Raw genomic sequence first — 26,590 nt, 5'->3', positions numbered from 1 at the left:
AATATTACATGGAAATATTTATCTAGCTATTCAGAAAATCCATGGCAAAATCCAAGATAAATCATTGACTGTAAATAAAGGACTTTCTGTTTTCTAAGACATTAAACTTACATGCAATAGATATGCTAGCATAAGAAGTCAGCAAGTATTGTAAGAGCGTTTGAACCTTATTTATTAGATGAAAATGTGATCCACAACCCAAGGTAAAACTAAATTTTGTTCTTGTTATTTGCAAAATGTTGTATTAGTGGAATGTACGTATCAACAGTGAAATCTGGAGACAGACAAAAAATTTCCTCACCCAAGCTATGCTTTTTCGTGGAAACTTGAACTTGGAAAAATAAGAAATCATCTAAAGCCCAATGATTCTGATATGAGAGGATGATCTGGGGTCTGTTACACTTAGAATCTAACAACTGTCTACTAATCAAGAGATACATAAAATAAAATTTTAAAAGAATGACCTTAAAGTGATAGTTTCTATAATTAAAATCTTTTCCAAACTTTTTTCTTAAAAATCTAATTTTAAATAGAAATGCAACCCTAACAATAGTAACTAAAATACCTTTGAGAACCACCAGGTGGCACACTCTCCCCATTTCTCAACCCATGAATATATTCTTGCATATTCTTTTTACCTGACAATAACTAACATAATTTCTACTTGAATTCTTCAACTTATTACAAATAGAAATTGGGTTTTATTACACACATGCACACACACACTTTAACTTGCTCTTTCTACTTTTAACTAGAATCTTAAGGAAATTGATTTACAGCAACTGTAACCATTGCTTTCATATTTACCTCCAAACATTCAAGATTGTTTCAATGTATGCTTTGAACCAGAAAATTAAATATAATTTCACTAACCTGCACTTTTCATATTCTCTCTCTTCATCATTTATAAATTAAGATAAAAAATAAATTCAGACTGAAATATATGTTTTAACCCAAGAAGGGAAACCTACATATAAAAGTAAACAAGAGTTCTCACAGAAAGCAATCAAGTAACAAAAGGATGAACTTTACAGGGCTGGATTACAGGGCCAGCAAAGGATCCCACTCTGCTAAGGGGCTGGACAAGATTGAGAGGGATATGGTTGGCACTGAATTCTGTTTTGTCCTCCTTGTTTTAAGCTTTATTATCAGGTCACCAACAGCCAAAAACAAAAAACTTTTATTCTGAAGTCTGCACAGACACATGTTAATAAGGGTGAGACAGGGAAAGATTAGAAAAGAGCCAAGATAAAAGGAAAAGATGAAAAACAAATGAAAGGGCAAACAAAAAAAGATTTCTAGTAGATTAAAAGCTGTTGTTTGAATACAGGTTGAAGCAACTCAGGAAGGAAAGAATATTCAAGTTCTGGCAGGTTTATTGTTTTGGGGTCATCTGAGTCACTATTCTGCAAAGCAATCAGATTTTCAAACCAATATGCCAGAATGATGTATCCATTAGTAATAGATACCTTTCTTCAAATAATACTGCCATTTCTCAAAGCATTTGTTTTACTTCCTTATCTGGTATTGCCTTCAGAGTTCATGTACAAGTGCAGAAAGAAAATTGGTCTCATTGATTGATAGTGATAAATTGCTATTAGCCTAAAGCAATACCAGTCCAGCTTGATGAACCACCTTACCCAGACTTTGCTTCAACTAAATTCAGGCTTTCTCAAAACAAACTCATCCTCCAAGAAGTCTTTTGTAAAATATGATAAATGCTCTGATACCAATGATAAAAAGAGAAGCTATTAAAATATTATAAATAACAAAGTTCTGTAAGCACAGGTATAATCTCAAAAGAAAACTCCCTGGGTAAGGAGAATATTTAATTGAATATATTAATTTTGTATATTTGTTTCTTAAAAGTCATATTACTCTTTAGTCATATATCCCACAAAAAAAGTAAGAAAATCTACAAATAAATGATATTTCATTCTTCTTATATAAAATGTCACTGATCCACCATTTGTAAAAGCTTTTAGTGACTGGGATAAATGTGCTGAAAGATACAAATGTGCAAATTCTCTCCCTGGGCACCACAAAGACCAGTTTATAAATGGCTCATTAGGTTTTGGATAGGAACATAATCTGTGGAAATGGAAAAGAACTAAGCTAACTAGCCAACACATTATAACCAAGGTGACCATATAATTTATCATCCAAACTGGAATGCTTCTGAGAATATAGTGGGACACAATTAATAATTATGCTGGGACTGTCCAGGCAAAACAGGACCCTTGTTATAAGCCATGGCCTTGATCATTAGTGCTAATGAGCTAAACGAACAGAGACTAACAGTGAAATCCACCATTGTGTTGTTATATTGAACTATTCAGGGTGTTTTTCAGTACAGTTCATACCATGCTGTCTGTAGAACCCAGGTAAAATTTCTTTCTCTTGCAAGTATTAAAAACAAGTGTTCTCACTGTTAATCAATTTATTTGCGTTTTATGAACTCTATGAATTACATTTGTCTTACCAGAAGAAAACTTTGAAATCAAAAACATAATTCCCAAAATGAAAAAACCCAGTTTGTATGAACTAAAAATTGCTTAGACATTGATGAAAACCAAATTAGTGACCCTGATTATCAGACGAAAGAAACTTCTCCCAATATTGAGAAAAAAATATTTGGAAGGGAGATCACAGTGACAAGAGACATGAAGGAACAACAAAGAAAATCAAGGAGAGCATAAAATAAGAACTCAAAAAGAAAGCAGATGGAAAATATAAGAAAGATAACCCCAAGACCCCAACATTCATCTTTATCCTTTGGATTGAATCACCACTACAGGAAGTTGGGAGAGAAAGGGCATCAGAAACATGTCCCCAGATTCTCTCAGGAATATTCTCTCAGCTTCTCAGATATCCTCTTAGTTTCTCTCAGTATCCTCAAATTATTTTTATTCCCACTTCTATGAGTTTGAAATAAAGTATAGCATAAATAATTTTAAAATTGAAAGTACTTTAATAATGTTAACAGCTCTGAAAAACACCCACAATTTTAAGATAGCTGCTCTCTTCTCAAGACTTTTGACATTTCTTAGCAGTTGCACAACATGAGAATTAATAAATTATATTTATCTACTACCTAAAGTCGGCAATGAACCATGTTACCTTGAAATTGAGGCTCTCATTTATGATGGTTTTCCGAAGTTTTGCCAAAGCATCGGATTCCTCAGTGGCATTTACAAAGTGGTAATCCCGTATTGCAGGAAACCCTCGTTTGTTCAAGAGTTCCTTGGTGATTTTACTGATACAGGCTTTGCGCTGCTTCTCATCAGAGACATCCAAATGTGTCCCAACAAGAATCACAGGGGACGAAGAAGCACGAGCCTATGGGGAAAGATACAAAATATTTTTGTGTTTTTTTTTTTAAATCAAGACTGCTTACATTTCCACTGACATTCACTTTCTATGAAATTCACTTGAGTGGAAATGAGAAATCAAGACTTCTAAGAAGAAAATAACAACTTCCTTTGCTTCCTTAAACCTAAGAAAAAACTTACCCTTACAAAATTTTAAAAGTCAATTTTATGCCCCTTCTTATCCAATTATTACCACTTTTCTTTCAGGTGGCCTATGTAACAGTAATAGTATATTTTTCTTTTGCTTTTTCCATGCCTTAAAATGGGTTATTCTCTAAGTGTGCTTTGGTCTTCTAAATAAAATAGTATTTAATAACCCCCAAATTATTTCAGAGTAATATAATTTGTTTTATATTTTCTCTTCCTTACCTGTAAATTCAATCTCCTTAATTCATATTAAAGTCATTCAGTGTGGAGTCTACAATGAAAAAAGTCACTAAAGCAAATATTACTGTGACTATAGTATTTTCTCACTTTGGCTAGCTATAATAAAGTCAAAAAAAGGAAGTTTAAAAAATTACCAAAATGACAAAACAAGCTTGATGGAGCCGAAATTTCCTGACAAATCTTTTTAAGGGCTTGCCTCACAGAAGAGCCCACTGGAGCATCATTCAAAGACCATTCACTCTTACTTTGGTCTCAATTCTAAAAAGTCATATATATTTAAAACCATATATACATAAAGTAATAGCTGACAATATGACAGCAAGGGACAAATTGGAAAAATTGCAAAATTCCAAATATACTATTAATCTGGGACCATTTAAAACTTTAAGATCTGAAGGGCTTCACACTAAATTGCCTCTGAGGACAGAGTTGGTGATGCACAGATTGCTTTTTTTCACTATGGTTTATTTTAAATTAGGGAAGTTCATATTACCCTTAAGAAATAATATCAGGGAATTCCCTGGTCACCTAGTGGTTAGGATTCAGGCTTTCACTGATGTGGCCCAGGTTCAATCCCTGGTCGGGGAACTGAGATCCTGCCAGCTACGTGGCACAGCCGAAAAAAAAAACAGAAATAATATCAAATAATATCAAAATAATATCAAAAATAGTTTAACTTATAAACTCTCAATTTTTATAGCTTAAAATGGTTTCCAGTTTCTATAACTCTCACTAATATAGAAAACACTATTTTCATGTCACAACTTAATTACTTTCCCAACTCAAAATTTTAGTGCTTCTTTCTTTTAAAAAATTATTTGAAGAGACTATTTGAAGCACCTGTTTGCCCAAAATAAATTACCTTACATATCAAAAAAAAACCCAAGAATTATTTTCTATTTTCAAATGATTAGAACAGATCACCTTTATATTGAAGAGCCAAGGCTTCATGGCATCAACTTCAGCTTGCCCTTTGCTGAGGTCATAGACAGCAAGATACAGGGCTCGTTGGGTCATAAAATGGGGGTGAGTGCTGTAGAATTCCTCACAACCTAAATAAAGATTAGAGAATTTTTTAGCCTTCCAGAAAATAGGCAAGAATTCTTCATCTTATTCAAAAATAAAATTAAGTGATACTATCCACTATTTATCACACAAAGAAAGAGAAAAACTATAAAAAGATGATGGTTACATGGCTACACTGGCTTTTTACTAGGGACTGACAACTTTTCACATGTGTCAGCTACTTAGTTGCAGCTGGCATGTACTGGTTCCTAACATTTCCTTCCATGGCTTCTCCATTCTGGTGGCGAGGGTAGAATTACGAGAAATAAGTGTCTTTGGAATAATTCCATAGGATCCACCAGGTCTCTTTGCAGTATTGGAACAGAAAATTCAGTTTTTAAGTCCCTGTTTTAAAAAGATGTGTGAATAAAAAATTCTAGCAAAATAAATACCTGCAAAATCCCACACATTTAGAATGAGGTCTTTCTTCCCTTTGCCTCTTATTTGGATGGGCCAGTCTTTCACGTCTATGCCAACTGTGGCACCTTGCATCCCAAGATCTGATTTCTTGATTTTCATTAATTGCTGCAACAAGGTGGTCTTACCACTCCCAGTATTTCCCACAATCATAAGTTTCATTCGGTTATAGGGCACAGCTTTTTTTAACCGCTGTTGAAGAAACCTGGTATTTGAAAAACAAAAATAAAATAAACTGCTTAGCAGTGTACTTATGATATAGGTGAATTCTTATGCACTGAATTCTTTCAAATATCAAACTGTTCTAAAATACAGTATGCAAAAGAGTGCATAGCTCATGTAACTAATAATGCATGTGTCTTTCAATGCACTATTAATGCATATATTTTGTTAGCGATGTTGGTGTAGTTGATAATGATCGGCAGCATTATCAAATATAATGACATTCTATCACCAGAAATAATCAAAATTTCAAAATATGTTTGTAATACTCATTAGAATTTTATACACACACATAATTTCTTTAAATAACACAAATAAAACCCTAAAAATTATAAAGTATAATTTTTTTTTTTTCAGTATGCAGGCCTCACTGTTGTGGCCTCTCCTGTTGCGGAGCACAGGCTCCAGACGCACAGGCTCAGCGGCCATGGCTCACAGGCCCAGCCACTCCGCGGCACATGGGACCCTCCCGGACCGGGGCACGAACCCGTGTCCCCTGCATCGGCAGGCGGACTCTCAACCACTGCGCCACCAGGGAAGCCCAAAGTATAAAATTTTACAAAGCTCATAGGATAAACAATCAAGGTAGAGTATATAAGCATACTGCTATACTAAACTTTGATAGTGAGGTCGTATTTGGTACATTATACATTGTATGCGTACATATATTCATGTATGGTATACATAATGTATATATTCATATATATCATAATGCATATACATAATGTAAATGGAAAGGGAGAACATATTGGTTAAATTATAAATTGATACATATAAATGATTATACTATCAGCAGATAATATGCTGCTGTTCCTAAGTCTTAATGTGAAAATAATTGAAACTAACTAGAAGTGCTGCAGGTGGCTAGCAATACCACCTTTAAATTAATAGTACATTTAAATGTTCTCAAAAATAAAATGGATATAGAAAGATATATTTTAACTATGTTAAAATGTTGCCACAGTTTAAAATTAGAAAAATAAACTAAATCATAAGTGAATCTTAGGGAATATTGACTGATTAGTTCTCATAACTAATAGGAATCTGTCCAACATTCCTGATGATCTGAGCAAAAAGCATCATTATTTTCTTGAATTATTTGATGCTCTAGAAAACAAGATCTGGCAGATCAAATCTTGTACCTGCTGTTATTGAAATCAGTCATTTTCTCACATACAGCTTATTTTCTGTTTTCATCACCAATAAACAAGAAAATCAATGGTCCAAATGTCTATTTATTAGGAATTCATTCTTTGTCATTCTTTAAAAAAGCAAATGAGGACTACAATTTCTAAACTACTCCAGGTCTATGTTCTCTCTAAAAATGTTAAATATGTTTAAAAATATTTAGTTATATAGTAGCTTGATAATATAGCATAACACATCGAAAACCAGTTCTACTAAATGTTCAGTAAGAATTGAATACATTTTTATATGAACATCTTTTCCAGTTTCAGGAAGGAAAATCATGGGAAATAATTGTGTAGGGTGCGGGCTAGTCACGTTTATTTAGCATAGTTGGTGAAAAGATCTTTTTTGTTTTTTCAAATTAAATCACACTCAGGAGAACAAAAAAAACAAATCTTTGTTCATAAAAAGAGACAAAAAGCTAAATATAAATTAAGAAACTTTAAAGAAGAGATTTAGGTAACTGTAGTTCACTCGTAATGCAACAATTATTAATTGTATGCCAGACTCCGTGTTTGGTGCCAAGAATGAAATAGTAAGTAAATGTAGCCATGGTCCTTGACTTAGTGGACATTATAGGCAAGTCAAGGATACATTAAGAGGTGATAACTGAGCTGAAACCTGTAAGATAAATATGGACAGCGTTTTGTGGAAATAAAAATAAATGATTTTACAGGTAGGTAACAATAAGAGTAATGTGCTCAAACAGTAACAATAGACTAATGTGCTCAAACAGTAACAAAGAGTGGAATAAAGTTCATTATTAAAGATATTTGAAGTTCATAAAAATAAAACCAGAAACAGTGATACGTGGAAGTTTTGGTGGTTTCAAAAATGATCAAGTAGAGTAGGTTATCAGCTTCCTAAGCAAAATTGATGTAATTTTATATCATTTAAGTAACTATAATGCTTTAAGATATAATAGACATACGATAACTATTTGCTATATGAAATGCAGCTTGAGAAGTTATAATACTATGCTTTATTTCTTTAGATTGTATAACTGGTAACAAGAGACCAAATAGTAATAATTTCCTTTTAGAGTCCCTTTCTACTGAAAAGCATGATAAGGAGAAGCCATTCTGTCAACCTTAACTTGGCTAGGAGGAAATGAAAAACTCTGCAGTGGCACCAAACAAACCCATTTATTAAATAAAGGGCAAATGACAAATAAACGTTGGATGGTACTATATATTTTTTTCTTAAATTGTAACTATATATCCATCAAAGTCACAAAGAAAGGATATCTGAAACAAATTTAATAAAAACAAATGAAAATAAAATTATCTAACCTTATGATGTCTTTGGCTTTACATCCTATGTGTTTAAAATCAAAATTAAGATGCAGTTCATCCAAAGGAAGATCCCATATTTTGCTTAATTTCCCCATTTCATTGGGAAAGGATCTCAGCTCCAAGTTGTAACTAACATCAAGAGATGTCAGATTTTCAAGACAGCCAATCTCAGGAGGAATCTTAATGAAATAAAAAAGGGCAAATCTTGTTGGTGGGAAGAAAGAAATGTGTGCTGCCAAAACACAAGATGCTAATATGAAACAAGAGAGGCTCAGAGATCCCATCAGCACCTTGCACAGCCTCTCAACAGAGTTCTAAAACTTTCCAAAGGTTTGTCATAGTTTTCATTATAAATGTTTGAAAACATACATATAAAGGACTTACCCCAATCTATGTCATTTATTTATAATCTTTAAAAACCCATTCTGCCTCCTTCACATATTTCATCACCTCACAACACTGAAAGTAAAGAAGTTCTTTTTATGTATCCAAAACCAATCATCTGTGGCTTCAGTCTATTCCCTCACACTGTGTTCTTCAGTAAAACTAAAGATCTAATCATCACAGACTTATGTACAACTTACTGTTCTTAAAATACAACTAAATGTTTATACCTTAAGTGGCATAAATATTGGAATTTCTTTCTGTTCCAAATTTTTAAGCAATATTCATTACTTCTATAATAGCAAACATTAATTTTCTGCAAAAAAAGTCAGGTATTCCAAAATATTCAGAGTTATTCTGAACCTCATGGTTTCAGGCACTTTACTGTTTTTTTGGCTTTTATAGGCAACAGACTTGAACCTGGCCAAAAAAAAAAAATTTTTTCTGGGACGAATGGATAATCAATTTCAGATTTATAACAGAGACTGTCCATTTGGGTGAATGCAGAAATTTAAGAATGTGGAAAAGAATGTCAGCTGAAAAACACAGGCTGCATATGGCCCGGAGACAACTTGAGAAATACAGCGTGTCTGAGAGTCTGTTAACAGATTAGCGATTTTGTGATAAATTGTCACACTTAAAGCATTACACACATTCATAATTAAATATATATATAAATATTCAAAATAAAATAGAGCACAAAAAGTGATTTTTTAAGGAAATTAAGCATTGTTAATATACCCATTTACCTCAGGGTAGGATTAGATCTTATTCAAAAAGTAAGCAATATCAAATAACAGATTTTGAAATGATCATTTGTGATAATGCAAATTATAAAAGCATATTTTCAAACTGGAAATAATTCTAAACAAATAAAGATGACCTCTTACCTCTTTCAGTTTATTATGAGAAAGATGTAGTTTCTCTACTCTAGACCATGCACAGGCTTTTTCACTCAAGTCCAAGATACTGATCTGATTATGACTAAACAAGAGTTCCCTTAAGTTCAAAGATCTCCAGTGCACAGGACCTGGTAGATATTGAATATCATTGTTGCTCATATCTAAGGACCGCAGGCTGAAACAATACAATGTCCAGATAAAAATCAAATGAGTGTTTCCGAAATACATGAAATAACATCACAAGTAATTTTCACCAGAGTGAGAATAAGGTATAACTTTAAAACTAACATTATTTATATATGAGTACATACGTGTTTTTTTGTGTACATAAAGGTATATACAGGCTAGAAAAAAAAGGCATGTCTCAACAGGAACATTTTTAAAAAGAACCAATAAAAACAAAATTGAGGCCTAATTTTCCTACTTCAGAAACATAAAAATGTCAACCATAAGGAAAGACCAAGTGTTTTACAAACACTTATGATGCATGAGAAATCATAATTAACAAAGGCAAAAACAGTCATTAAGATTCCTGCCTTCTATACAAGATTTACAAATATGTAGCCTCCATTTCTCTGTTCAATTTCACTCATACCTGGAGGGATTCTTCAGAGGTTGGGTCCTTAAGTTTACTATCATTTTTAGCAGCCAGCCTCAGTGTGAAAAGTATCATAACATTGAGCATGATGTCTTGTATACAGTAGGCCCTCAATGTAAATTTGTTGCTTTCAGGCAGGAATAGCTACCCAAAATTTGCAGGAAATAGCAGAAAAACACATGTCACATGTAAATGTACATGTGTAGGAAGAATAAAGATAGTCAACAATTGTGGTATATTTGACTATGTAAAAGGTTGCCTGGACTTTTACTACTGTATACTGATCCCTTTCATCCAGCATATTTGAAGTATTATGAATTAATTCTAAGCTCAAATAGCTGTACTGCCTGCTAGACCAAGATTCAGATCTGCAGAGCAACATTATTGCTCTAATTTTTAAATGATCTAGATTTTGCCCTAGTTACCTTATAAAAATGTTGAAAACAAGAAAATTAATTTGACTATATTTAAGATAAGACATGTATGTCTAACAAACAATGCAACTGAGACAAAGTTGAGAATCGTCAGGTTGTTCAAAGGCAGTGTCTCTTAGCTTTTAGACTAAGCTTGGAGACTGAAGCTGGCCAACCACACGCTCATTTGTGAAACAAAAGAATAAATTTAAAAAATACATATAAAACACTAAAATGTATACCTGAAGATGGTGTCTAAAGGTATAGTGTAATTAGGGACTGCATAATATTTTTAGTTCTCTGGGAAGAAAGCTTTCTTATGACATGCATCTTCTAATAAGCTTTTTTTTTTTGCGGTACGCGGGCCTCTCACTGTTGTGGCCTCTTCCGTTGCGGAGCACAGGCTCCAGACGCGCAGGCTCCACGACATGTGGGATCTTCCCGGACCGGGGCACGAACCCGCGTCCCCTGCATCGGCAGGTGGACTCTCAACCACTGCGCCACCAGGGAAGCCCTCTAATGAGCTTTTACAAATAGGTGGCTTCCAAACACATTTTCAAGAATAAATTATGTTTAAAATATAGGACCGCCCACCTGTATTCTATAGATGCCTGTATGTCAGAATTAAGAGTCTGAAATCAAACCACCAGTGTTTAAGAACTGTGACTTCGGGCAAGTTACTTTCTCTCTCTTATGAAATAGTGTTCTCATTATAAAGTGGAGATGATAACAGTAAGTATTTCATAGGATTATTAGGAAGATTAAAAAGATGATCCACTGTTAAGCAGTAAACTACAGTGTCTGACACATTCTAAACCTAGACTTAAATTAACTATTATTCATCTGTCTCACACCTTCCATGGCTAAATTATAACTAAGTATTATTTGCCTGTATATGTATATATTTGCACATGTACCTTGATGGATTTTATTTATAATAAATAACACTACTAGAATAGTTATTTAAGATTACAACACATTTGAAATCTAATTATTGCCTGGATTTGTAGGTAATAGGAAGCTTTTATTTTTAATGAAATTAACCAAAAATATCCCCAAATACTTGGAACGACATAAATTATCCTATTCTTCACCAAAAATGTCACTCAAACATAACAAGTATAATTTCAAAGTTAATAGTGTTTTAGCAACATAATCCCCAAATCACGTGAAATTTTAAAAGTTAAAGTGATAGCCAGTACAATCTCATTTGATTATAATAATGCAACAATTAATTACTCTTAAATTGTTTCTACACAACAGCACATTAAATTAATATAAAAGTTAAAAAGTCCAAATAACAATTCACATCTTTCATCTAATATTAAAAGTCAAACATTCATAGATTTAAAAACATTAAATTTAGTAGGTTTAGAAATCAATTACATTTATATGTCTAAGTTAAAACCATGTTTATGAAGGTTCTGTTCCACCTCGTGCGGTTTTTAAAGTTAAAATAATAAACTTACTGTGGAAGATTTAAAATTGCTTCCGGAACACATGTAAATCTGTTTTGAGATAATTTTAGGCTTGTCATGGAAGAAGGCAAAAAAGGCATAGCAGCTAAGAGAAAATGAAAGTGAGATAATGGACATTTTAATAACTTTAACTACATTTCCATTAGATTCTACAATAAGAGCAGCTACCAATGATCTGTCACATAATTTAATTTCCATTCTCACACTGACAATAAAATAATTCTACTTTTAAAATAAATTAATACTACCACAAAACATTAAAACAATACACCATAATTATAAGACTCTCTTAACCTGAAAGCCACAAAAGTGTCTAAGTATAAATTCATCTGTCCAACAACTGTACAAAGTAGAAATCATTAGAATATTCATTTCAAATTATGTGTGATATTATGGGACATACATTATAGATTAATTCAAATTACTCTGATGTAAGTCTAACAAAACATTTTGGAATATTTTACTAATCCACAATATAATATAAAAATAAAAATTCTCTATAACACCATCTTGTAAAGAGTATTCTATGGAATAACTATGGATGTTACTTAATAAAAGTATTCTTTGATCATATGATCTTAAGAGATTAGGGACCTCTCCACAGAGATTTCTACCTTGAATTTGGTGTTATTTCGATACATGTTTTTGTACTTTTATGATGTATGCATGCACAGGTAATACATATTACTGTTTTGCATTACATAAATATTATCATATCGTACATGTCTATATTCAATTTGCTTTTTCATGTAACAATTTTTTTTAGATTTATTTTTCATGTTGATAAATACATCTTATTCATTTATTTTAACTGCTACATAGCATTTCCATTGTATGAATATAGCCAATTTATTCACTCTCCTGTTGATAGACATTTACATTCTTACATTTCCTACTATTTACATTCTTTCCTATTTCCTACTATGAAAAATGCCATAATAAATATTCCTATGCTTATGCTTACTTGCTGAATACTCAGTGCCTATGACAATGTTTAGCAAATTGTCAAAAAAAACCAAAAAGCAAAAGGGTCTTCTGTGAACAGTGAGAGGATGCCTCTATTGTATATAACCACTAGTAGAATTCCTGAACAGTAGGGCATCTACAATTTCATTAGAAATGCCAAATTTCCCTTTAAGACAGATATGCCAATTTTGTCAGTTATTCCTAAGGTATTTTATATCTTTTGAGACTAAAAATATATACTTTACAAAAAAAAAAAAGGGATTAGGGAAACATTATGCAAAATAAAATGAAATATTTCAGAGCTGTCAATATTCTGGTATATTTTATGAATTTCCAAAAGGGAAATACAGTACAAGGTACCTCCAAGGAATAAAATTCTATGGAACATAATTTTGGAAACTGAGCAAATCATACAGACTGTTTTCTCATCTGTAAAATAGTGAAGCTAAATCAGATGAACTCTGAGGTTCTTTAGAGATCTGAAAATCTGTGGTTCTATGAAAGTGGCTTGAGAAATTATTTCTTAGCATTTTCAAGGTTAAAAATATGGGTTATGTTTTATCCAGAAAATCTTCAAGGGTCAAAATGTTCCAGGACATTACTAGAAGCTATTTTCCTGAGAAGCAGAAAGGTACATGCTATACTTCACCCATTTCCAAAAAGTATTTGTAGCAAAATAAATTAGTAGAAATGATTCTCCACTTAGGAATTAAAAGTCTTAAGGTTAATATTCTATATGGAAGACTGATAAAATCAAAGAACTAAAACTTCATTTCACATGGGAATTTATTTTTTTGTGTGGTACGCGGGCCTCTCACTGTTGTGGGCTCTCCCGCTGCGGAGCACAGGCTCCGGACGCGCAGGCCCAGCGGCCATGGTTCACGGGCCCAGCCGCCCCGCGGCACGTGGGATCTTCCCGGACCGGGGCACGAACCCGTGTCCCCTGTATCGGCAGGCGGGCTCTCAACCACTGCGCAACCAGGGAAGCCCCCACATGGGAATTTTTAATGGTTGTGGTCCCACTCAGGTATGACCTCCATAATGTGTCTTTCCAAATATAAAACCACTTCTAAAATTATTACAAAGTTGTGCAGTGCAAACATTTTTTGAACATAGGTATGTTCAAGCTTTCACAACTAATTAATTAATTCTATGCCCCTGAACATGTCACACAAAAATCTCAGTGCTTCAATTTCCTCAATTAGTCAAGCAGAGATCATACCTGTCCTACCCTATAGGATTTTTGTGAGATTCAGCTGAGATAACATATTGACCATAAGCTAGCCTTAGGGTCCCTCAGATGCTGTTCTTTCCAGACTTAACTTAATTAAACGTCACAGACACAGACACACTTCCCTGCCTCCATAGTCTGGATCAGATCCCCTTGAGGTACCCTCATAGCATCTTGAAACTTCTCCTCACAGCACTTAGTATGATATACAATTACATTTATTTATTCCATCATTATTCAATGTCAGTCTTCTGAACTTAACTACACGTTCCTTAAGGACAGAGACTGGGTTGCTTTACTCACTAGTGAGTGAATCACTCTATTCCCCAGTTTCACTCTCATGGTAAGAACATGGTCAATATCCAAAGAGGGTGGAAGGAAGGGAAAAAGAAGGAAAATAATTCTATGCAAATTAATATGGATTTTATTGTTAGTAGTTTCTCAAAGTTCTGGGAAAATAAAATATTTTAAAGTAAGTTGTCAAACTATATTCTGCTATTAAACAGTATTAAAAATTATTTTACCAAGTCAGGTATAGGTATGTGGGTGGCAAGGTATGCATGGCCTCCATTAAGGAAGATAAAATAGGGAAAGTTCCCACTTATTTCCATAGAAGTATTCTGTTCCTCAATATTAGAACTTTCAGACAGGCTACAAATGAACATAATTCCCTGTTGTCTCACATGCTACGAGAACATAGAGTATTCCAGGATTTTTAACAAAAGTGATGATCATATTGTGTATTATTATAATATTTTGCACAGAGCAAGAGCTCAATGAATACACATTAACCTAACTAATTTAAAAACTTTTAAATAATTAATTTTATTTCTAAAAAATAATAATAGTGGGCTTCCCTGGTGGCGCAGTGGTTGAGAGTCCGCCTGCCGATGTAAGGGACACGGGTTCTTGCCCCGGTCCGGGAGGATCCCACATGCCGCGGAGCAGCTGGGCCCGTGAGCCATGGCCACTGAGCCTGCGCGTCCGGAGCCTGTGCTCCGCAACGGGAGAGGCCACAGCAGTGAGAGGCCCACGTACCGCAAATAATAATAATAATAATGATAATAGTACTTATACTCCAAAAATCTGCTGAAGAAACTTCAGTAGGAAACTCAGTATTTCTGCTTCAAGCAGCTCAGGCAACTTATAAGCATTTTTAGTATAATCGTGTAAAAGGAACCACAGTTTAATGACTATCTGCAGTCCAAGATATTGACATTTTAGCCTATGACAATAACAACATGTTAAATACTGTAATACAATTTTTAATATTAAAATTTTTAAATATTAAAAATTAGACTTTTTTTAGAGCAGCTTTAGGTTTATAGAAAAATTGAGCAGAAAATACAGAGAGCTCCCACATCTACCTTTTCCCCTCACCATCACCACCCCAGACACATGCATCTTTTCCCCATTATGAACAGCTAGAATAGTTTGGTATACTTGTATGTATAACTGACGAGCCTATATTAATAAATTATTATTAACTGAAGTCCACAGTTTACAATAGAGTTCACTCTTTGTGTACTATATTCTGTGGGTCTTGACAAATGTATAATGACGTGTATCCACATTACAGTATCACACAAACTAATTCCACTGCCCTAAAAATCCCCTCTTCTCCACCTAGTCATCACTCCCTCCCTCCAAAATCTTGGAAATCACTGATTATTTTACTAACCCCTTAGTTTTGCCTTTCCCAAAATGTCATATAGTTGAAATTATACAGTGTGTAGCCTTGTCAGATTGGCTTCTTTCACTTAGCAATATGCATTTAAGTTCCCTCCACATTTCACGGCTTGACAGCTCATTTCTTTTTATCACCAACCTGCTAACTTGATATTTAAAACTCCAGCATAATATTTAACTGAAATGCCACCTTTAAATCCCCACCTAAAATGTCCATATATGGCTCATGCAATTACATTTATTTGTTGCATTCGACCCATACAACACTCAAAAGGACTGGAAGGAGAAGACTCATATAAAACACTTACCAAGAAAATTCATTCTGGCACTTAAACTCTCCACTTTAGGACAAGTCTCAAGAAAGTCCTCTGATAGAGATGAAATGTGGTTTTTACTAAGGTTTAAAATCTTCAGTTCCTTCAGGCTCAAAGGGGAACATATTCCTGATATTTTATTTCTAGTCGTAAGAAACAAAATGAGGATTAAATTGCATAAATTCACATGCTTTGAAGAAAAATAGTCAAAATATCTTCAAAAATAGCATTAAAGCACATTTATTAATTTTAAAATTAGTTTTAAAAATTTAAGACAATTGAAAGAAGCTGTATTATGAATTTCCTCAGTCTTTTATCACATTACCATGTAAAAGTCATTACTATGGAAATAATGTCATTGTATGTCAACCTTATGAAACTTCAATGTGAGGTGACCCTTTTTTCTTCAATGAACCCCTTTCTTACCCTTCTAAAATGAGCTGTTCAAGTTTCTCTACCACATCACCGAGATTCTCAGGAAGAAAAGATAGCTGATTGTAGGACAGGTTAAACTGTTTCAAGGTTGAGCACCTCACAGCCCGATCCAAAACTACTGAGGGTCCAATGTCATTTCGAGAGACGTCAAGGTTGGCAATACAATTCATTTTCAACAAGTAAGGGGGAAATGATGTAAATTTATTACTTTGCAAGTCCAAATGTGTCAAACACTTCAGAGTCTGGAAAGACAATATTTTAAAATTTTTTAATGAACCACCTGAACAACTTAAGTTTAGCTAATATTTCTGCCTTCCATACTTCTGGTAACTAGAACCATTAAGAATTTTCCAAAAAATTGAAAACACAATCTACAAGAGAACTTCAGTATACTGACTGGTACTACCTGCTCTGCTAATAAAATGGGTAAAGCCGGGAAAAATATAACAGGTAGAAGGTCAAAAGCACACTCATAGAAATAAGGTTTAGAGTCTAATTCAGCTTTTCTTGTAAACTATTCCTGCAATGAGTAAAATGGAAGGATACTTTTGAACTAATGACTTAATGAATAAGCAGTATAACATAATCCTGGGAATATAGTTTTTAACACTAGCTTTTAGAAATTGTTACACATTTTAATATAAATAAGATTTACCATAAAGTAGTCATGTATATAATACACATTTTATTTTATAACCTCCTTTTTATTTTTTTTTTTAATTTATTTTATTTATTTATTTTTGGCTTCATTGGGTCTTTGTTGCTCTGCACAGACTTTCTCTAGTTGCTGTAAGCAGGAGCTACTCTTTGTTGCAGCTTGCGGGCTTCTCATTGCGGTGGCTTCTCTTGTTGCGGAGCACAGGCTCTAGGCACAAAGGCTTCAGTAGTTGTGGCACGCAGGCTCAGTAGTTGTGGCTCATGGGCTCTAGAGCACAGGCTCAGTAGTTGTGGTGCACAGGCTTAGTTGCTCCACGGCATGTGAGATCTTCCCAGACCAGGGCTCAAACCTGTGTCCCCTGCATTGGCAGGCAGATTCTTAACCACTGTGCCACCAGGGAAGCCCTAACCTCTTTTTTTTAAATGAAACGTTTTGTTTCAAATCTCTATTTTCTATTTTTAATCAATTTCTAATTTTACTATGATAATAGCAAAACTTCCATTTATGTATCATATCAATTTTTAAAATGTTTCGTATGAATTATTGTCAAAGGGCTAAACTACCAAAAAACAATCACTTTGTTATTCTCCTCCTTACAAATCAATATATGTACTTATTCTCATATGGAATTCTAAACAGTTTAACATGATTATAAAGGCTTATTAATGGATCACTGCCCAAAAAATCGGTTTCAAAATTTCTATCATTGTTTCAGATACTACAAGATTATTCAGAAGGAAAGATTTTTACATTATTTATTCCCAAGGTTTAATCACCAAATTTTCTTGTAAAGAGACAGCTACAAGCAGTAACAAAAAGTCCCATCTAGTGGTGCTGACTTGAAATTTCCTTAGAGAAAGTTATGAGCGGGCCCAGTCTTTGAATGCCCTAATGTATCTCACCTTGCCATGCTCTCTTCATTCTCTTGTTTCCACTAAGCTAAATTCTAGTTTTCTTTTACTTAATCTTTAGCAAATATTGACGGTCTACCAAGGGTCAGTCATTAATTCCTTCACAAATTAGTTCAGTAATCATCTATAAAACGTCTACTATATGTCATACCTTAGTAGGCATTGGGGATACATGTGAACAAGTCTAAAACAGTTCCTGTTCTAAAGGAGTTTACAATTTTGTGAGGACAATATACTTTAGATCAAAATTTATAGTAATGAGCACTGGAAGAAAAAGAGTGGGTGCCGGGGAAAGGTAAACCAGATGGTAGCCAACCCAGCCTGAAGGGAAGACAAGAGAAGAAAGGAAGAAGATGGTAAGGAAGTGACATTTAAAATGAGGTCCTTTGAAAACTTCCCTAATATGGGAAAGGAAATAGTCAATCAAGTGCAGGAAGCACAGAGAGTCCCATACAGGATAAATCCAAGAAGAAGCACACCAAGACACAGATTAATCAAACTATCAAAAATTAAATACAAAGAAAAAATATTAAAAGCAGCAAGGGAGAAATACCAATAACATACAAGGAAATCCTCATAAGGTTAACAGCTGATCTTTCAGCAGAAACTCTGCAAGCCAGAAGGGAATGGCAGGACATATTTAAAGTGATGAAAGGGGAAAATCTACAACCAAGATTACTCTACCCAGCAAGGATCTCATTCAGATTTGATGGAGAAATTAAAACCTTTACAGACAAGCAAAAGCTAAGAGAATTCAGCACTACCAAACCAGCTTTACAACAAATGCTAAAGGAAGTTCCCTAGGCAGGAAACACAAGAGGAGGAAAAGACCTACAATAAAAAACACAAAACAATTAAGAAAATGGGAATAGGAACATATATATCGATATTCACACTTAAATGTACATGGACTGAATGCTCCAACCAAAAGACACAGACTGGATGTCTGTATCCACTGAATGGATACAAAAACAAGACCCCTATATATGCTGTCTACAAGAGACCCACTTCAGACCTAGGAACACATACAGACTGGAAGTGAGGGGATGGAAAAAGATATTCCATGCAAATGGAAACCAAAAGAAAGCTGGAGTAGCAATTCTCATATCAGACAAAATAGACTTTAAAATAAAGACTATTACAAGAGACAAAGAAGGACACTACATAATGATCAAGGGGTCAATCCAAGAAGAAGATATAACAATTGTAAATATTTATGTACCCAACATAGGAGCACCTCAATACATAAGGCAAAGGCTAACAGCCATAAAAGGGGAAATCAACAGTAACACAACCATAGTAGGGAACTGTAACACCCCACTTTCACCAATGGACAGACCATCCAAAATGAAAATAAATAAGGAAACACAAGCTTTAAATGACACATTAAAAGAGATGGACTTAATTGATATTTATAGGACATTCCATCCAAAAACAACAGAATACACTTTCTTCTCAACTGCTCATGGAACATTCTCCAGAAGAGATCATATCTTGGCTGACAAATCAAGCCATGGTAAATTTAAGAACTCTGAAATCGTATCAAGTATCTTCTCCGACCACAACACTATGAGACTAGATTTCACTTACAGGAAAAAATCTGTAAAAAATGCAAAAACATGGAGGCTAAACAATACACCACTTAATAGCCAAGAGATCACTGAAGAAATCAAAGAGGAAATCAAAAAATACCTAGAAACAAATGACAATGAAAACATGACGACCCAAAACCTATGTGATGCAGCAAAAGCAGTTCTAAGAGGGAAGTTTACAGCAACACAATCCTACCTCAAGAAACAAGAAACATCTCAAATAAACAACCTAACCTTACACCTAAAGCAATTAGAGAAAGAAGAACAAAAAAAACCCAAAGTTAGCAGAAGGAAAGAAATCATAAAGATCAGATCACAAATAAATGAAAAAGAAATGAAGGAAATGATAGCAAAGATCAATAAAACTAAAAGCTGGTTCTTTGAGAAGATAAACAAAATTGAAAAACCATTAGCCAGACTCATCGAGAAAAAAAGGGAGAAGACTCAAATCAATAGAATGAGAAAGGAAAAAGGAGAAGTAACAACTGACACTGCAGAAATACAAAGGATCAGGAGAGATTACTACAAGCAACTCTATGCCAATAAAATGGACAACCTGGAAGAAATGGACAAATTCTTAGAAAAGCAAAACCTACCGAGACTGAAGCAGGAGGAAATAGAAAATATAAACAGCCCAACCACAAGCTCTGAAATTGAGACTGTGATTAAAAATCTTCCAACAAACAAAAATCCAGGACCAGTTGGCTTCACAGGCGAATTCTATCAAACATTTAGAGAAGAGCTAACACCTAGCCTTCTCAAACTCTTCCAAAATATAGCAGAGGGAGGAACACTCCCAAACTCATTCTACAAGGTCACCATCACCCTAATACCAAAACCAGAAAAAGATGTCACAAAGAAAGAAAACTACAGGCCAATATCACTGTTGAACATAGATGCAAAAATCCTCAACAAAATATTAGCAAACAAAACCCAACAGCACATTTAAAGGATCATACACCATGATCAAGTGGGGTTTACCCCAGGAATGCAAGGATTCTTCAATATCTGCAAATCAATCAATGTGATACACAATATTAACAAATTGAAGAATAAAAACCATATGATCATCTCAAAAGATGCAGAAAAAGCTTTTGACAAAATTCAACACCCATTTATGATAAAAACCCTCCAGAAAGTAGGCATAGAGGAAACTTTCCTCAACATAGTAAAGGCCATATATGACAAACTCACAGCCAACATTGTTCTCAATGGTGAAAAACTGAAACCATTTCCCCTCAGATCAGAACAACACAAGGTTGTCCACTCTCACCACTATTATTCAACATAGTTTTGGAAGTTTTAGCCACAGCAATCAGAAAAGAAAAAGAAATAAAGGGAATCCAAATCGGAAAAGAAGAAGTAACACTGTCACTCTTTGCAGATGACATGATACTATACATAGAGAATCCTAAAGATGCTACCAGAAAACTACTAGAGCTAATCAGTGGATTTGGTAAAGTAGCAGGATACAATATTAATGCACAGAAATCTCTTGCATTCCTATACACTAATGATGAAAACTCTGAAACAGAAATTAAGGAAACACTCCCATTTACCACTGAAACAAAAAGAATAAAATACCTAGGAATAAACCTACCTAAGGAGACAAAAGACCTGTATGCAGAAACTATAAGACACGGATGAAAGAAAGTAAAGATGATACAAACAGATGGAGAGATATACCATGTTCTTGGATTGGAAGAATCAACATTGTGAAAATGACTATACTACCCAAAAAAACCTACAGATTCAATGCAATCCCTATCAAACTAGCAATGGTATTTTTCACAGAACTAAAACAAAAAATTTCACAATTTGTATGGAAACACAAAAGACCCCAAATAGCCAAAGCAATCTTGAGAAAGAAAAACGAGCTGGAGGAATCAGGCTCCCTTACTTCAGACTATACTACAAAGCTACAGTAATCAAGACAGTATGGTACTGGCATAAAGACAGAAATATAGATCAATGGAATAGGACAGAAATACCAGAGGTAAACCCATGCAATATGGTCACCTTATTTTTTATAAAGAAGGCAAGAATATACAATGGAGAAAAGACAGCCTCTTCAATAAGTGGTGTTGGGAAAACTGGACTGCTACATGTAAAAGAATGAAATTAGAACACTCCTTAACACCATATACAAAAATAAGCTCAAAATGGATTAAAGACCGAAATGTAAGGCCAGAAACTATCAAACTCTGAGAGGAAAACATAGGCAGAACACTCTATGACATAAATCACAGCAGGATCCTTTTTGACCGATCTCCTAAAGAAATGGAAATAAAAACAAAATAAACAAATGGCACATAATGAAACTTAAAAGCTTTTGCACAGCAAAGGAAACCATAAACCAAAAGAAAAGACAACCCTCAGGATGGGAGAAAATATTTGCAAATGAAGCAACTGACAAGGCATTAATCTCCAAAATATACAAGCAGCTCATGTAGCTCAATATCAAAAAAAGAAACAGCCCAATCCAAAAATGGACTGAATAAGTATAGACATTTCTCCAAAGAAGATATACATATTGCCAACAAATACATGAAAGGATGCTCAACATCACTAATCATTAGAGAAATGCAAATCAAAACTACAATGAGGTATCACCTCACACCAGTCAGAATGGCCATCATCTAAAAATCTACAAACAATAAATGCTGGAGAGGGTGTGGAGAGAAGGGAACCCTCTTGCACTGTTGGTGGGAATGTTAATTGATACAACCACTATGGAGAACAGTATGGAGGTTCCTTAAAAAAATGAAAATAGAACTACCATACGACCCAGCAATCCCATTACCGGGCATATACCCTGAGAAAACCATAATTCAAAAAGAGTCATGTACCACAATGTTCACTGCAGCTCTACTTACAATAGCCAGGACATGGAACCAACCTAAGTGTCCACTGATAAAGAAGATAAATGTATAAAGTAGATGTGGCACATATATACAATGGAATATTACTCAGCCATAAAAAGAAACAAAATTGAGTTATTTGTAGTGAGGTGGATGGACTTAGAGTCTGTCATGCAGAGTGAAGTAAGTCAGAAAGAGAAAAACAAATACCGTATTCTAACACATATATACGGAATCTAAAAAGGAAAGAGAAAAGAACATGTTTCTGAAGAACCTAGGGGCAGGACAGGAATAAAGACACAGACATAGAGAATGGACTTGAGGACATGGGGAGGGGGAAGGGTAAGCTGGGACGAAGTGAGATAGTGGCATGGACATATATACACTATCAAATGTAAAACAGATAGCAAGTGGGAAGCAGCCGCATAGCAGAGGGAGATCAGCTTGGAGCTTTGTGACCACCTAGAGGGGTGGGGTAGGGAGTTTGGGAGGGAGACACAAGAGGGAGGAGATATGGGGATATATGTATATGTATAGCTGATTCACTTTGTTATAAAGCAGAAACTAACACACCATTTTAAAGCCATTATACTCCAATAAAGATGTTAAAAAAAAAATGAGGCCCTTGTAACTTGGGCCTGCATAAAGAGGAGAATAGAGTGGGGATATATTTTAGACATTGGGGTAGCATTAGGGATCACCTTTTTTTCTTCTCTCTCCCCAGATATACAAACTTTATGGGAAAGATACCACTTAAATATATTTAAAAATCATGCAATGTTGCTCTTAAAATATTTCAAAATTATGGTAAATTTTAAAAATTAGAAAAAGGGAAATGTACTGGCAGCAACACTAGTTTATAAAAACAGGTATAATTCTTTTTCAAACTTTGCAGTTCAGTTCAAGAATTTGTTTAAAAATTTAAACATTTGTATTAAGATCATTTTGTCCGTATATTTTCTTTGACTTCTGATCTAAGTACATAAAAAAAGGATGAACAAAGTCAATAGTCAGAGGACTACCCTATCAGCAGACTATTTTATACTTTAATTTTTATGAAATGGGAACTTTGAGCATAAAAATCAATTTTTAAGCTGCATATAATTTCAAAACTCAATTAATGCCTTATGGATAGTTTAGTTGAGCCTCTGTATTTTGCAGATAAGAAAATTAGGGTCTACAGCAGTCAGAGTAATATGTTCTTATTGTCACACAGTTGGTAGCTGAGCAGAGCCAGGACCACCAAACTAGGTCTAACCTAATTTAAACAGTTTAAGTTGTCCTACTAGAATTAAATAATTGAAGGCATAATCAACACATAGCCTTGCTAGAGTTTAATACTTACCATGTAGCATCAGGACAGAACCTCGAATTCCTTTTTAATCACATTTCCATTTCCATTACCTGCCCCCAAAGATGCTTCTGGAATACCACACAGACTAAGATACTTGTATGACAACCAGAAGAATGGGGGAATTATTGTCCAATGACACAAAAACAGAACGTTCCTTTTAAAGATTTAAGCATGCAAGTTAGATATAAATGTAAAAGCTCTTCAAATATCCTGAGAATTATAAGGATAAATTAAACTTACTTCACATAGTTGTTGTGGAAAGCTCGTGAGTGCATTCTGGTTAAGTTCCAGCTTTTCAAGATGCTCCAAATGACCACTTACACAGGATTTCTGGCTCAGGGCATCAATATCTCTTAGTTCATTTGCTGAAAGGTCTAAAGATGTAATATATTCTCTCTCAGAAGACAGGGAAGAAATGCTTTCTGAATGCCTCATATGTGATTGGAATTTTGATGCTCCTTTTGTCAAAAACAAACAAACAATGGAAATATAAGCAAGTAATTTAAGTTCATATGGTAAACGTTTATGGATCACCTACTACTGTCAGGCTCTCTTCAAGGCACTGGAAATTCAACAGAAAACCAAACTATGGAACTTACATTACAATGGCAGAGATAAACAGTAAATAATAAATATTTAATCAGGTGGTATAAGTAGTGTAAAAAAACAACAGACCTGAAGAAGAAGAACATCAAGAGTGGCATTGGTGAGGGTATTATTTACATTTCAGGAATACAGTAGAAAGGATAAAAAGTGTATGATGTATAACATCATAAAGGCTAAATTTTTAAATCTATAATTGTATTTCATTTTTCTACAGTCTATGGAATCATTAGGTAAATATAATTTGAAGGTTATGTGAAATTGGCATCAAGAAAATTTGCATAATCAGAGGAAATTTATCAAAGTGCTATATTCTGCTCAAAATATCTATTTACTTGTGATTACTTTCAAATACTTACTGAGTGAATCATCTGAAGTCAATATTTTTCTTTTTCTCTTCAGTAAATCTTCATGATCAAACATGGGTCCCTATTAAATATTTATAATAAAATTACCATCATTTTTTGGAGCAAAGAGAACATTTTCCTATCTGGTTTCTTTAGGAGTCACTATAAGATTACTAGCTAAAATATTCATGGGACCAAGCCATACCATAAGACACAGACCTAGTCTGGGCTCCATAGACATGAAGCTCTAAAAAGAAAAAAGAGTAAAACCATTTTAAAGTGTACAGAACACCTATATGCCCCAAACATGCTCAAAAGTCTACAAATGTAAATTTAAAATAGCATACGTGCACACACACACACACGTGTATATATAGAGAGACAGTTTTCTCACATTAGGGAATTTATGCACCAATAGCTCCTAGCTTTGGCACACAATTTCAGTTATTGAAAGAATGTCAAAAAATATACAATATTTAACTGCAGTTTTTACAGTATAACTTACCAATGAATTGGAATGTCTTTGCAAATTTGGTGAGCAACGCTGCAAGGCAGGATCTCGGTAAAATTCTCCTACGCTGATTGAATTTGATTTCTTTTTCACAAGAAATGAGCCTTCACTTCCTATTTTTAAACAATAACATAAAGGCAAGTAAGAAAAGCTGACATAGTTTATCATTTCTATTTTAAAGATGTTACAAAAGGAATTGGGCAATTTCCATTCATGAAAATGTGTTTAATGTTTTGTGATTGAACTACTATGCTAACATCTTATGATTAGGTCAGCTTTTCATTTTCAAATTCAACTACATTATTCTTCATCCACAAATATTTATTGAATGGCTGTCACAGACTAGACACTGAGTAAGTGCTGGATAAAGATAAGCAGGAAAAATAATCCAGGCCTCATATGAGCTCATAGTACAGCAGGAAAGAGCCAAGTAAAAAAATAGTTACAAGTGCTACAATAAATACATGCATGTTCAGGAAGCAGAGAAAGTTTATACATAAATCTGATCAATGTTATTCCTTTCTGTTTCTCTGAATTTTGCTTAGTAAATTTTCGAATCTTGTTTTAAATATTGGAATCACACTAAACTATTTAACATTCAGTAATTTTGAGTACATCTCTGTTTGAATTACATATTTTATAGTTTCATTTATGAAATGACATTAAAATAAACACAATGAGTTTAGTTGGCAATATTGTTTTGAGAGAGAAAAGAATTACTTTTAAAATTATGGATTTTCAAGAAAATAAGGATCAATATTAGTCATATTTTAAGGATAAATAATGTAGAGCCATTTTTAAGAACTCATGAGATTTTAAATTCTATCACTTTTTATCTTAGAAGCATAAAGAATTAATTGTGTCAAAACATTATAAAATTTACAAATCCAAAAATCAATTATTTTTACATTAGCATTTCTGATGTTTTCCTTTATTTAAAAATATTTAAAGAGAATTCTTCTTTCATCTATGATGGTGTAACAAACACTGAACTTAACCTCCCCACAACAAACAACTAGAAAATTGGACAAATTTTTTTAAACAACTGGTTTCAGACATTGGGCTGCAGAGAGTACAGGACTGTGTAATCCCTGAAAGAAGGGAAACAAACTATGTGAACCTTATGATCACCCTGGCTTTCTGCCTGGAGGCAATTTAAGGGCCATTGGCACAATGAGAAGGAATTTAAACAAAGCCCAATGGCTTTCTTGAGATGAGGAAATGGAGATCAGTGTTCATGGAGACTAACTTAGCTGGGAGTTCCAGGAGAGAGTCATGGAAAAAGAGCTCCAGTAATCTGCATAGGGATTTCCTATAGCTGTGCACTAGAAGAAATGTAAAAGGGAGTTCTTCAGGAGGAAGGAAATGATACTAGATGCAAACTTGGATCAATATAAG

At 34.0% G+C, this 26,590-nt stretch overlaps 1 protein-coding gene across 3 annotated transcripts in view; it reads right to left on the bottom strand.

Moving 5' to 3' along the window:
- LRRK2 (leucine rich repeat kinase 2) overlaps window positions 1–26,590 on the bottom strand; it is a 150,624-nt gene that overhangs the window by 51,309 nt on the left and 72,725 nt on the right. For all 3 annotated transcript variants that reach the window (XM_029204420.1, XM_029204421.1, XM_029204422.1), the window contains 11 exons: window positions 25,187–25,305; window positions 24,694–24,763; window positions 23,972–24,189; window positions 16,347–16,597; window positions 15,915–16,063; window positions 11,712–11,805; window positions 9,220–9,406; window positions 7,943–8,124; window positions 5,216–5,445; window positions 4,683–4,810; window positions 3,121–3,339 (listed from right to left, as the gene is read on the bottom strand). In XM_029204420.1, the coding sequence (XP_029060253.1) occupies window positions 3,121–3,339; window positions 4,683–4,810; window positions 5,216–5,445; window positions 7,943–8,124; window positions 9,220–9,406; window positions 11,712–11,805; window positions 15,915–16,063; window positions 16,347–16,597; window positions 23,972–24,189; window positions 24,694–24,763; window positions 25,187–25,305 (1,847 nt within the window). The remainder of the gene's footprint in view (window positions 1–3,120; window positions 3,340–4,682; window positions 4,811–5,215; window positions 5,446–7,942; window positions 8,125–9,219; window positions 9,407–11,711; window positions 11,806–15,914; window positions 16,064–16,346; window positions 16,598–23,971; window positions 24,190–24,693; window positions 24,764–25,186; window positions 25,306–26,590) is intronic.

This window comes from Monodon monoceros, unplaced genomic scaffold, assembly GCF_005190385.1.
Source record: "Monodon monoceros isolate NGI ecotype Baffin Bay Population unplaced genomic scaffold, NGI_Narwhal_1 Super_Scaffold_6, whole genome shotgun sequence".
Taxonomy (NCBI): Eukaryota; Metazoa; Chordata; class Mammalia; order Artiodactyla; family Monodontidae; genus Monodon; species Monodon monoceros.
Note: the sequence above shows the minus strand (reverse complement) of the source record. Positions and strands in the feature narration are given on the sequence as shown.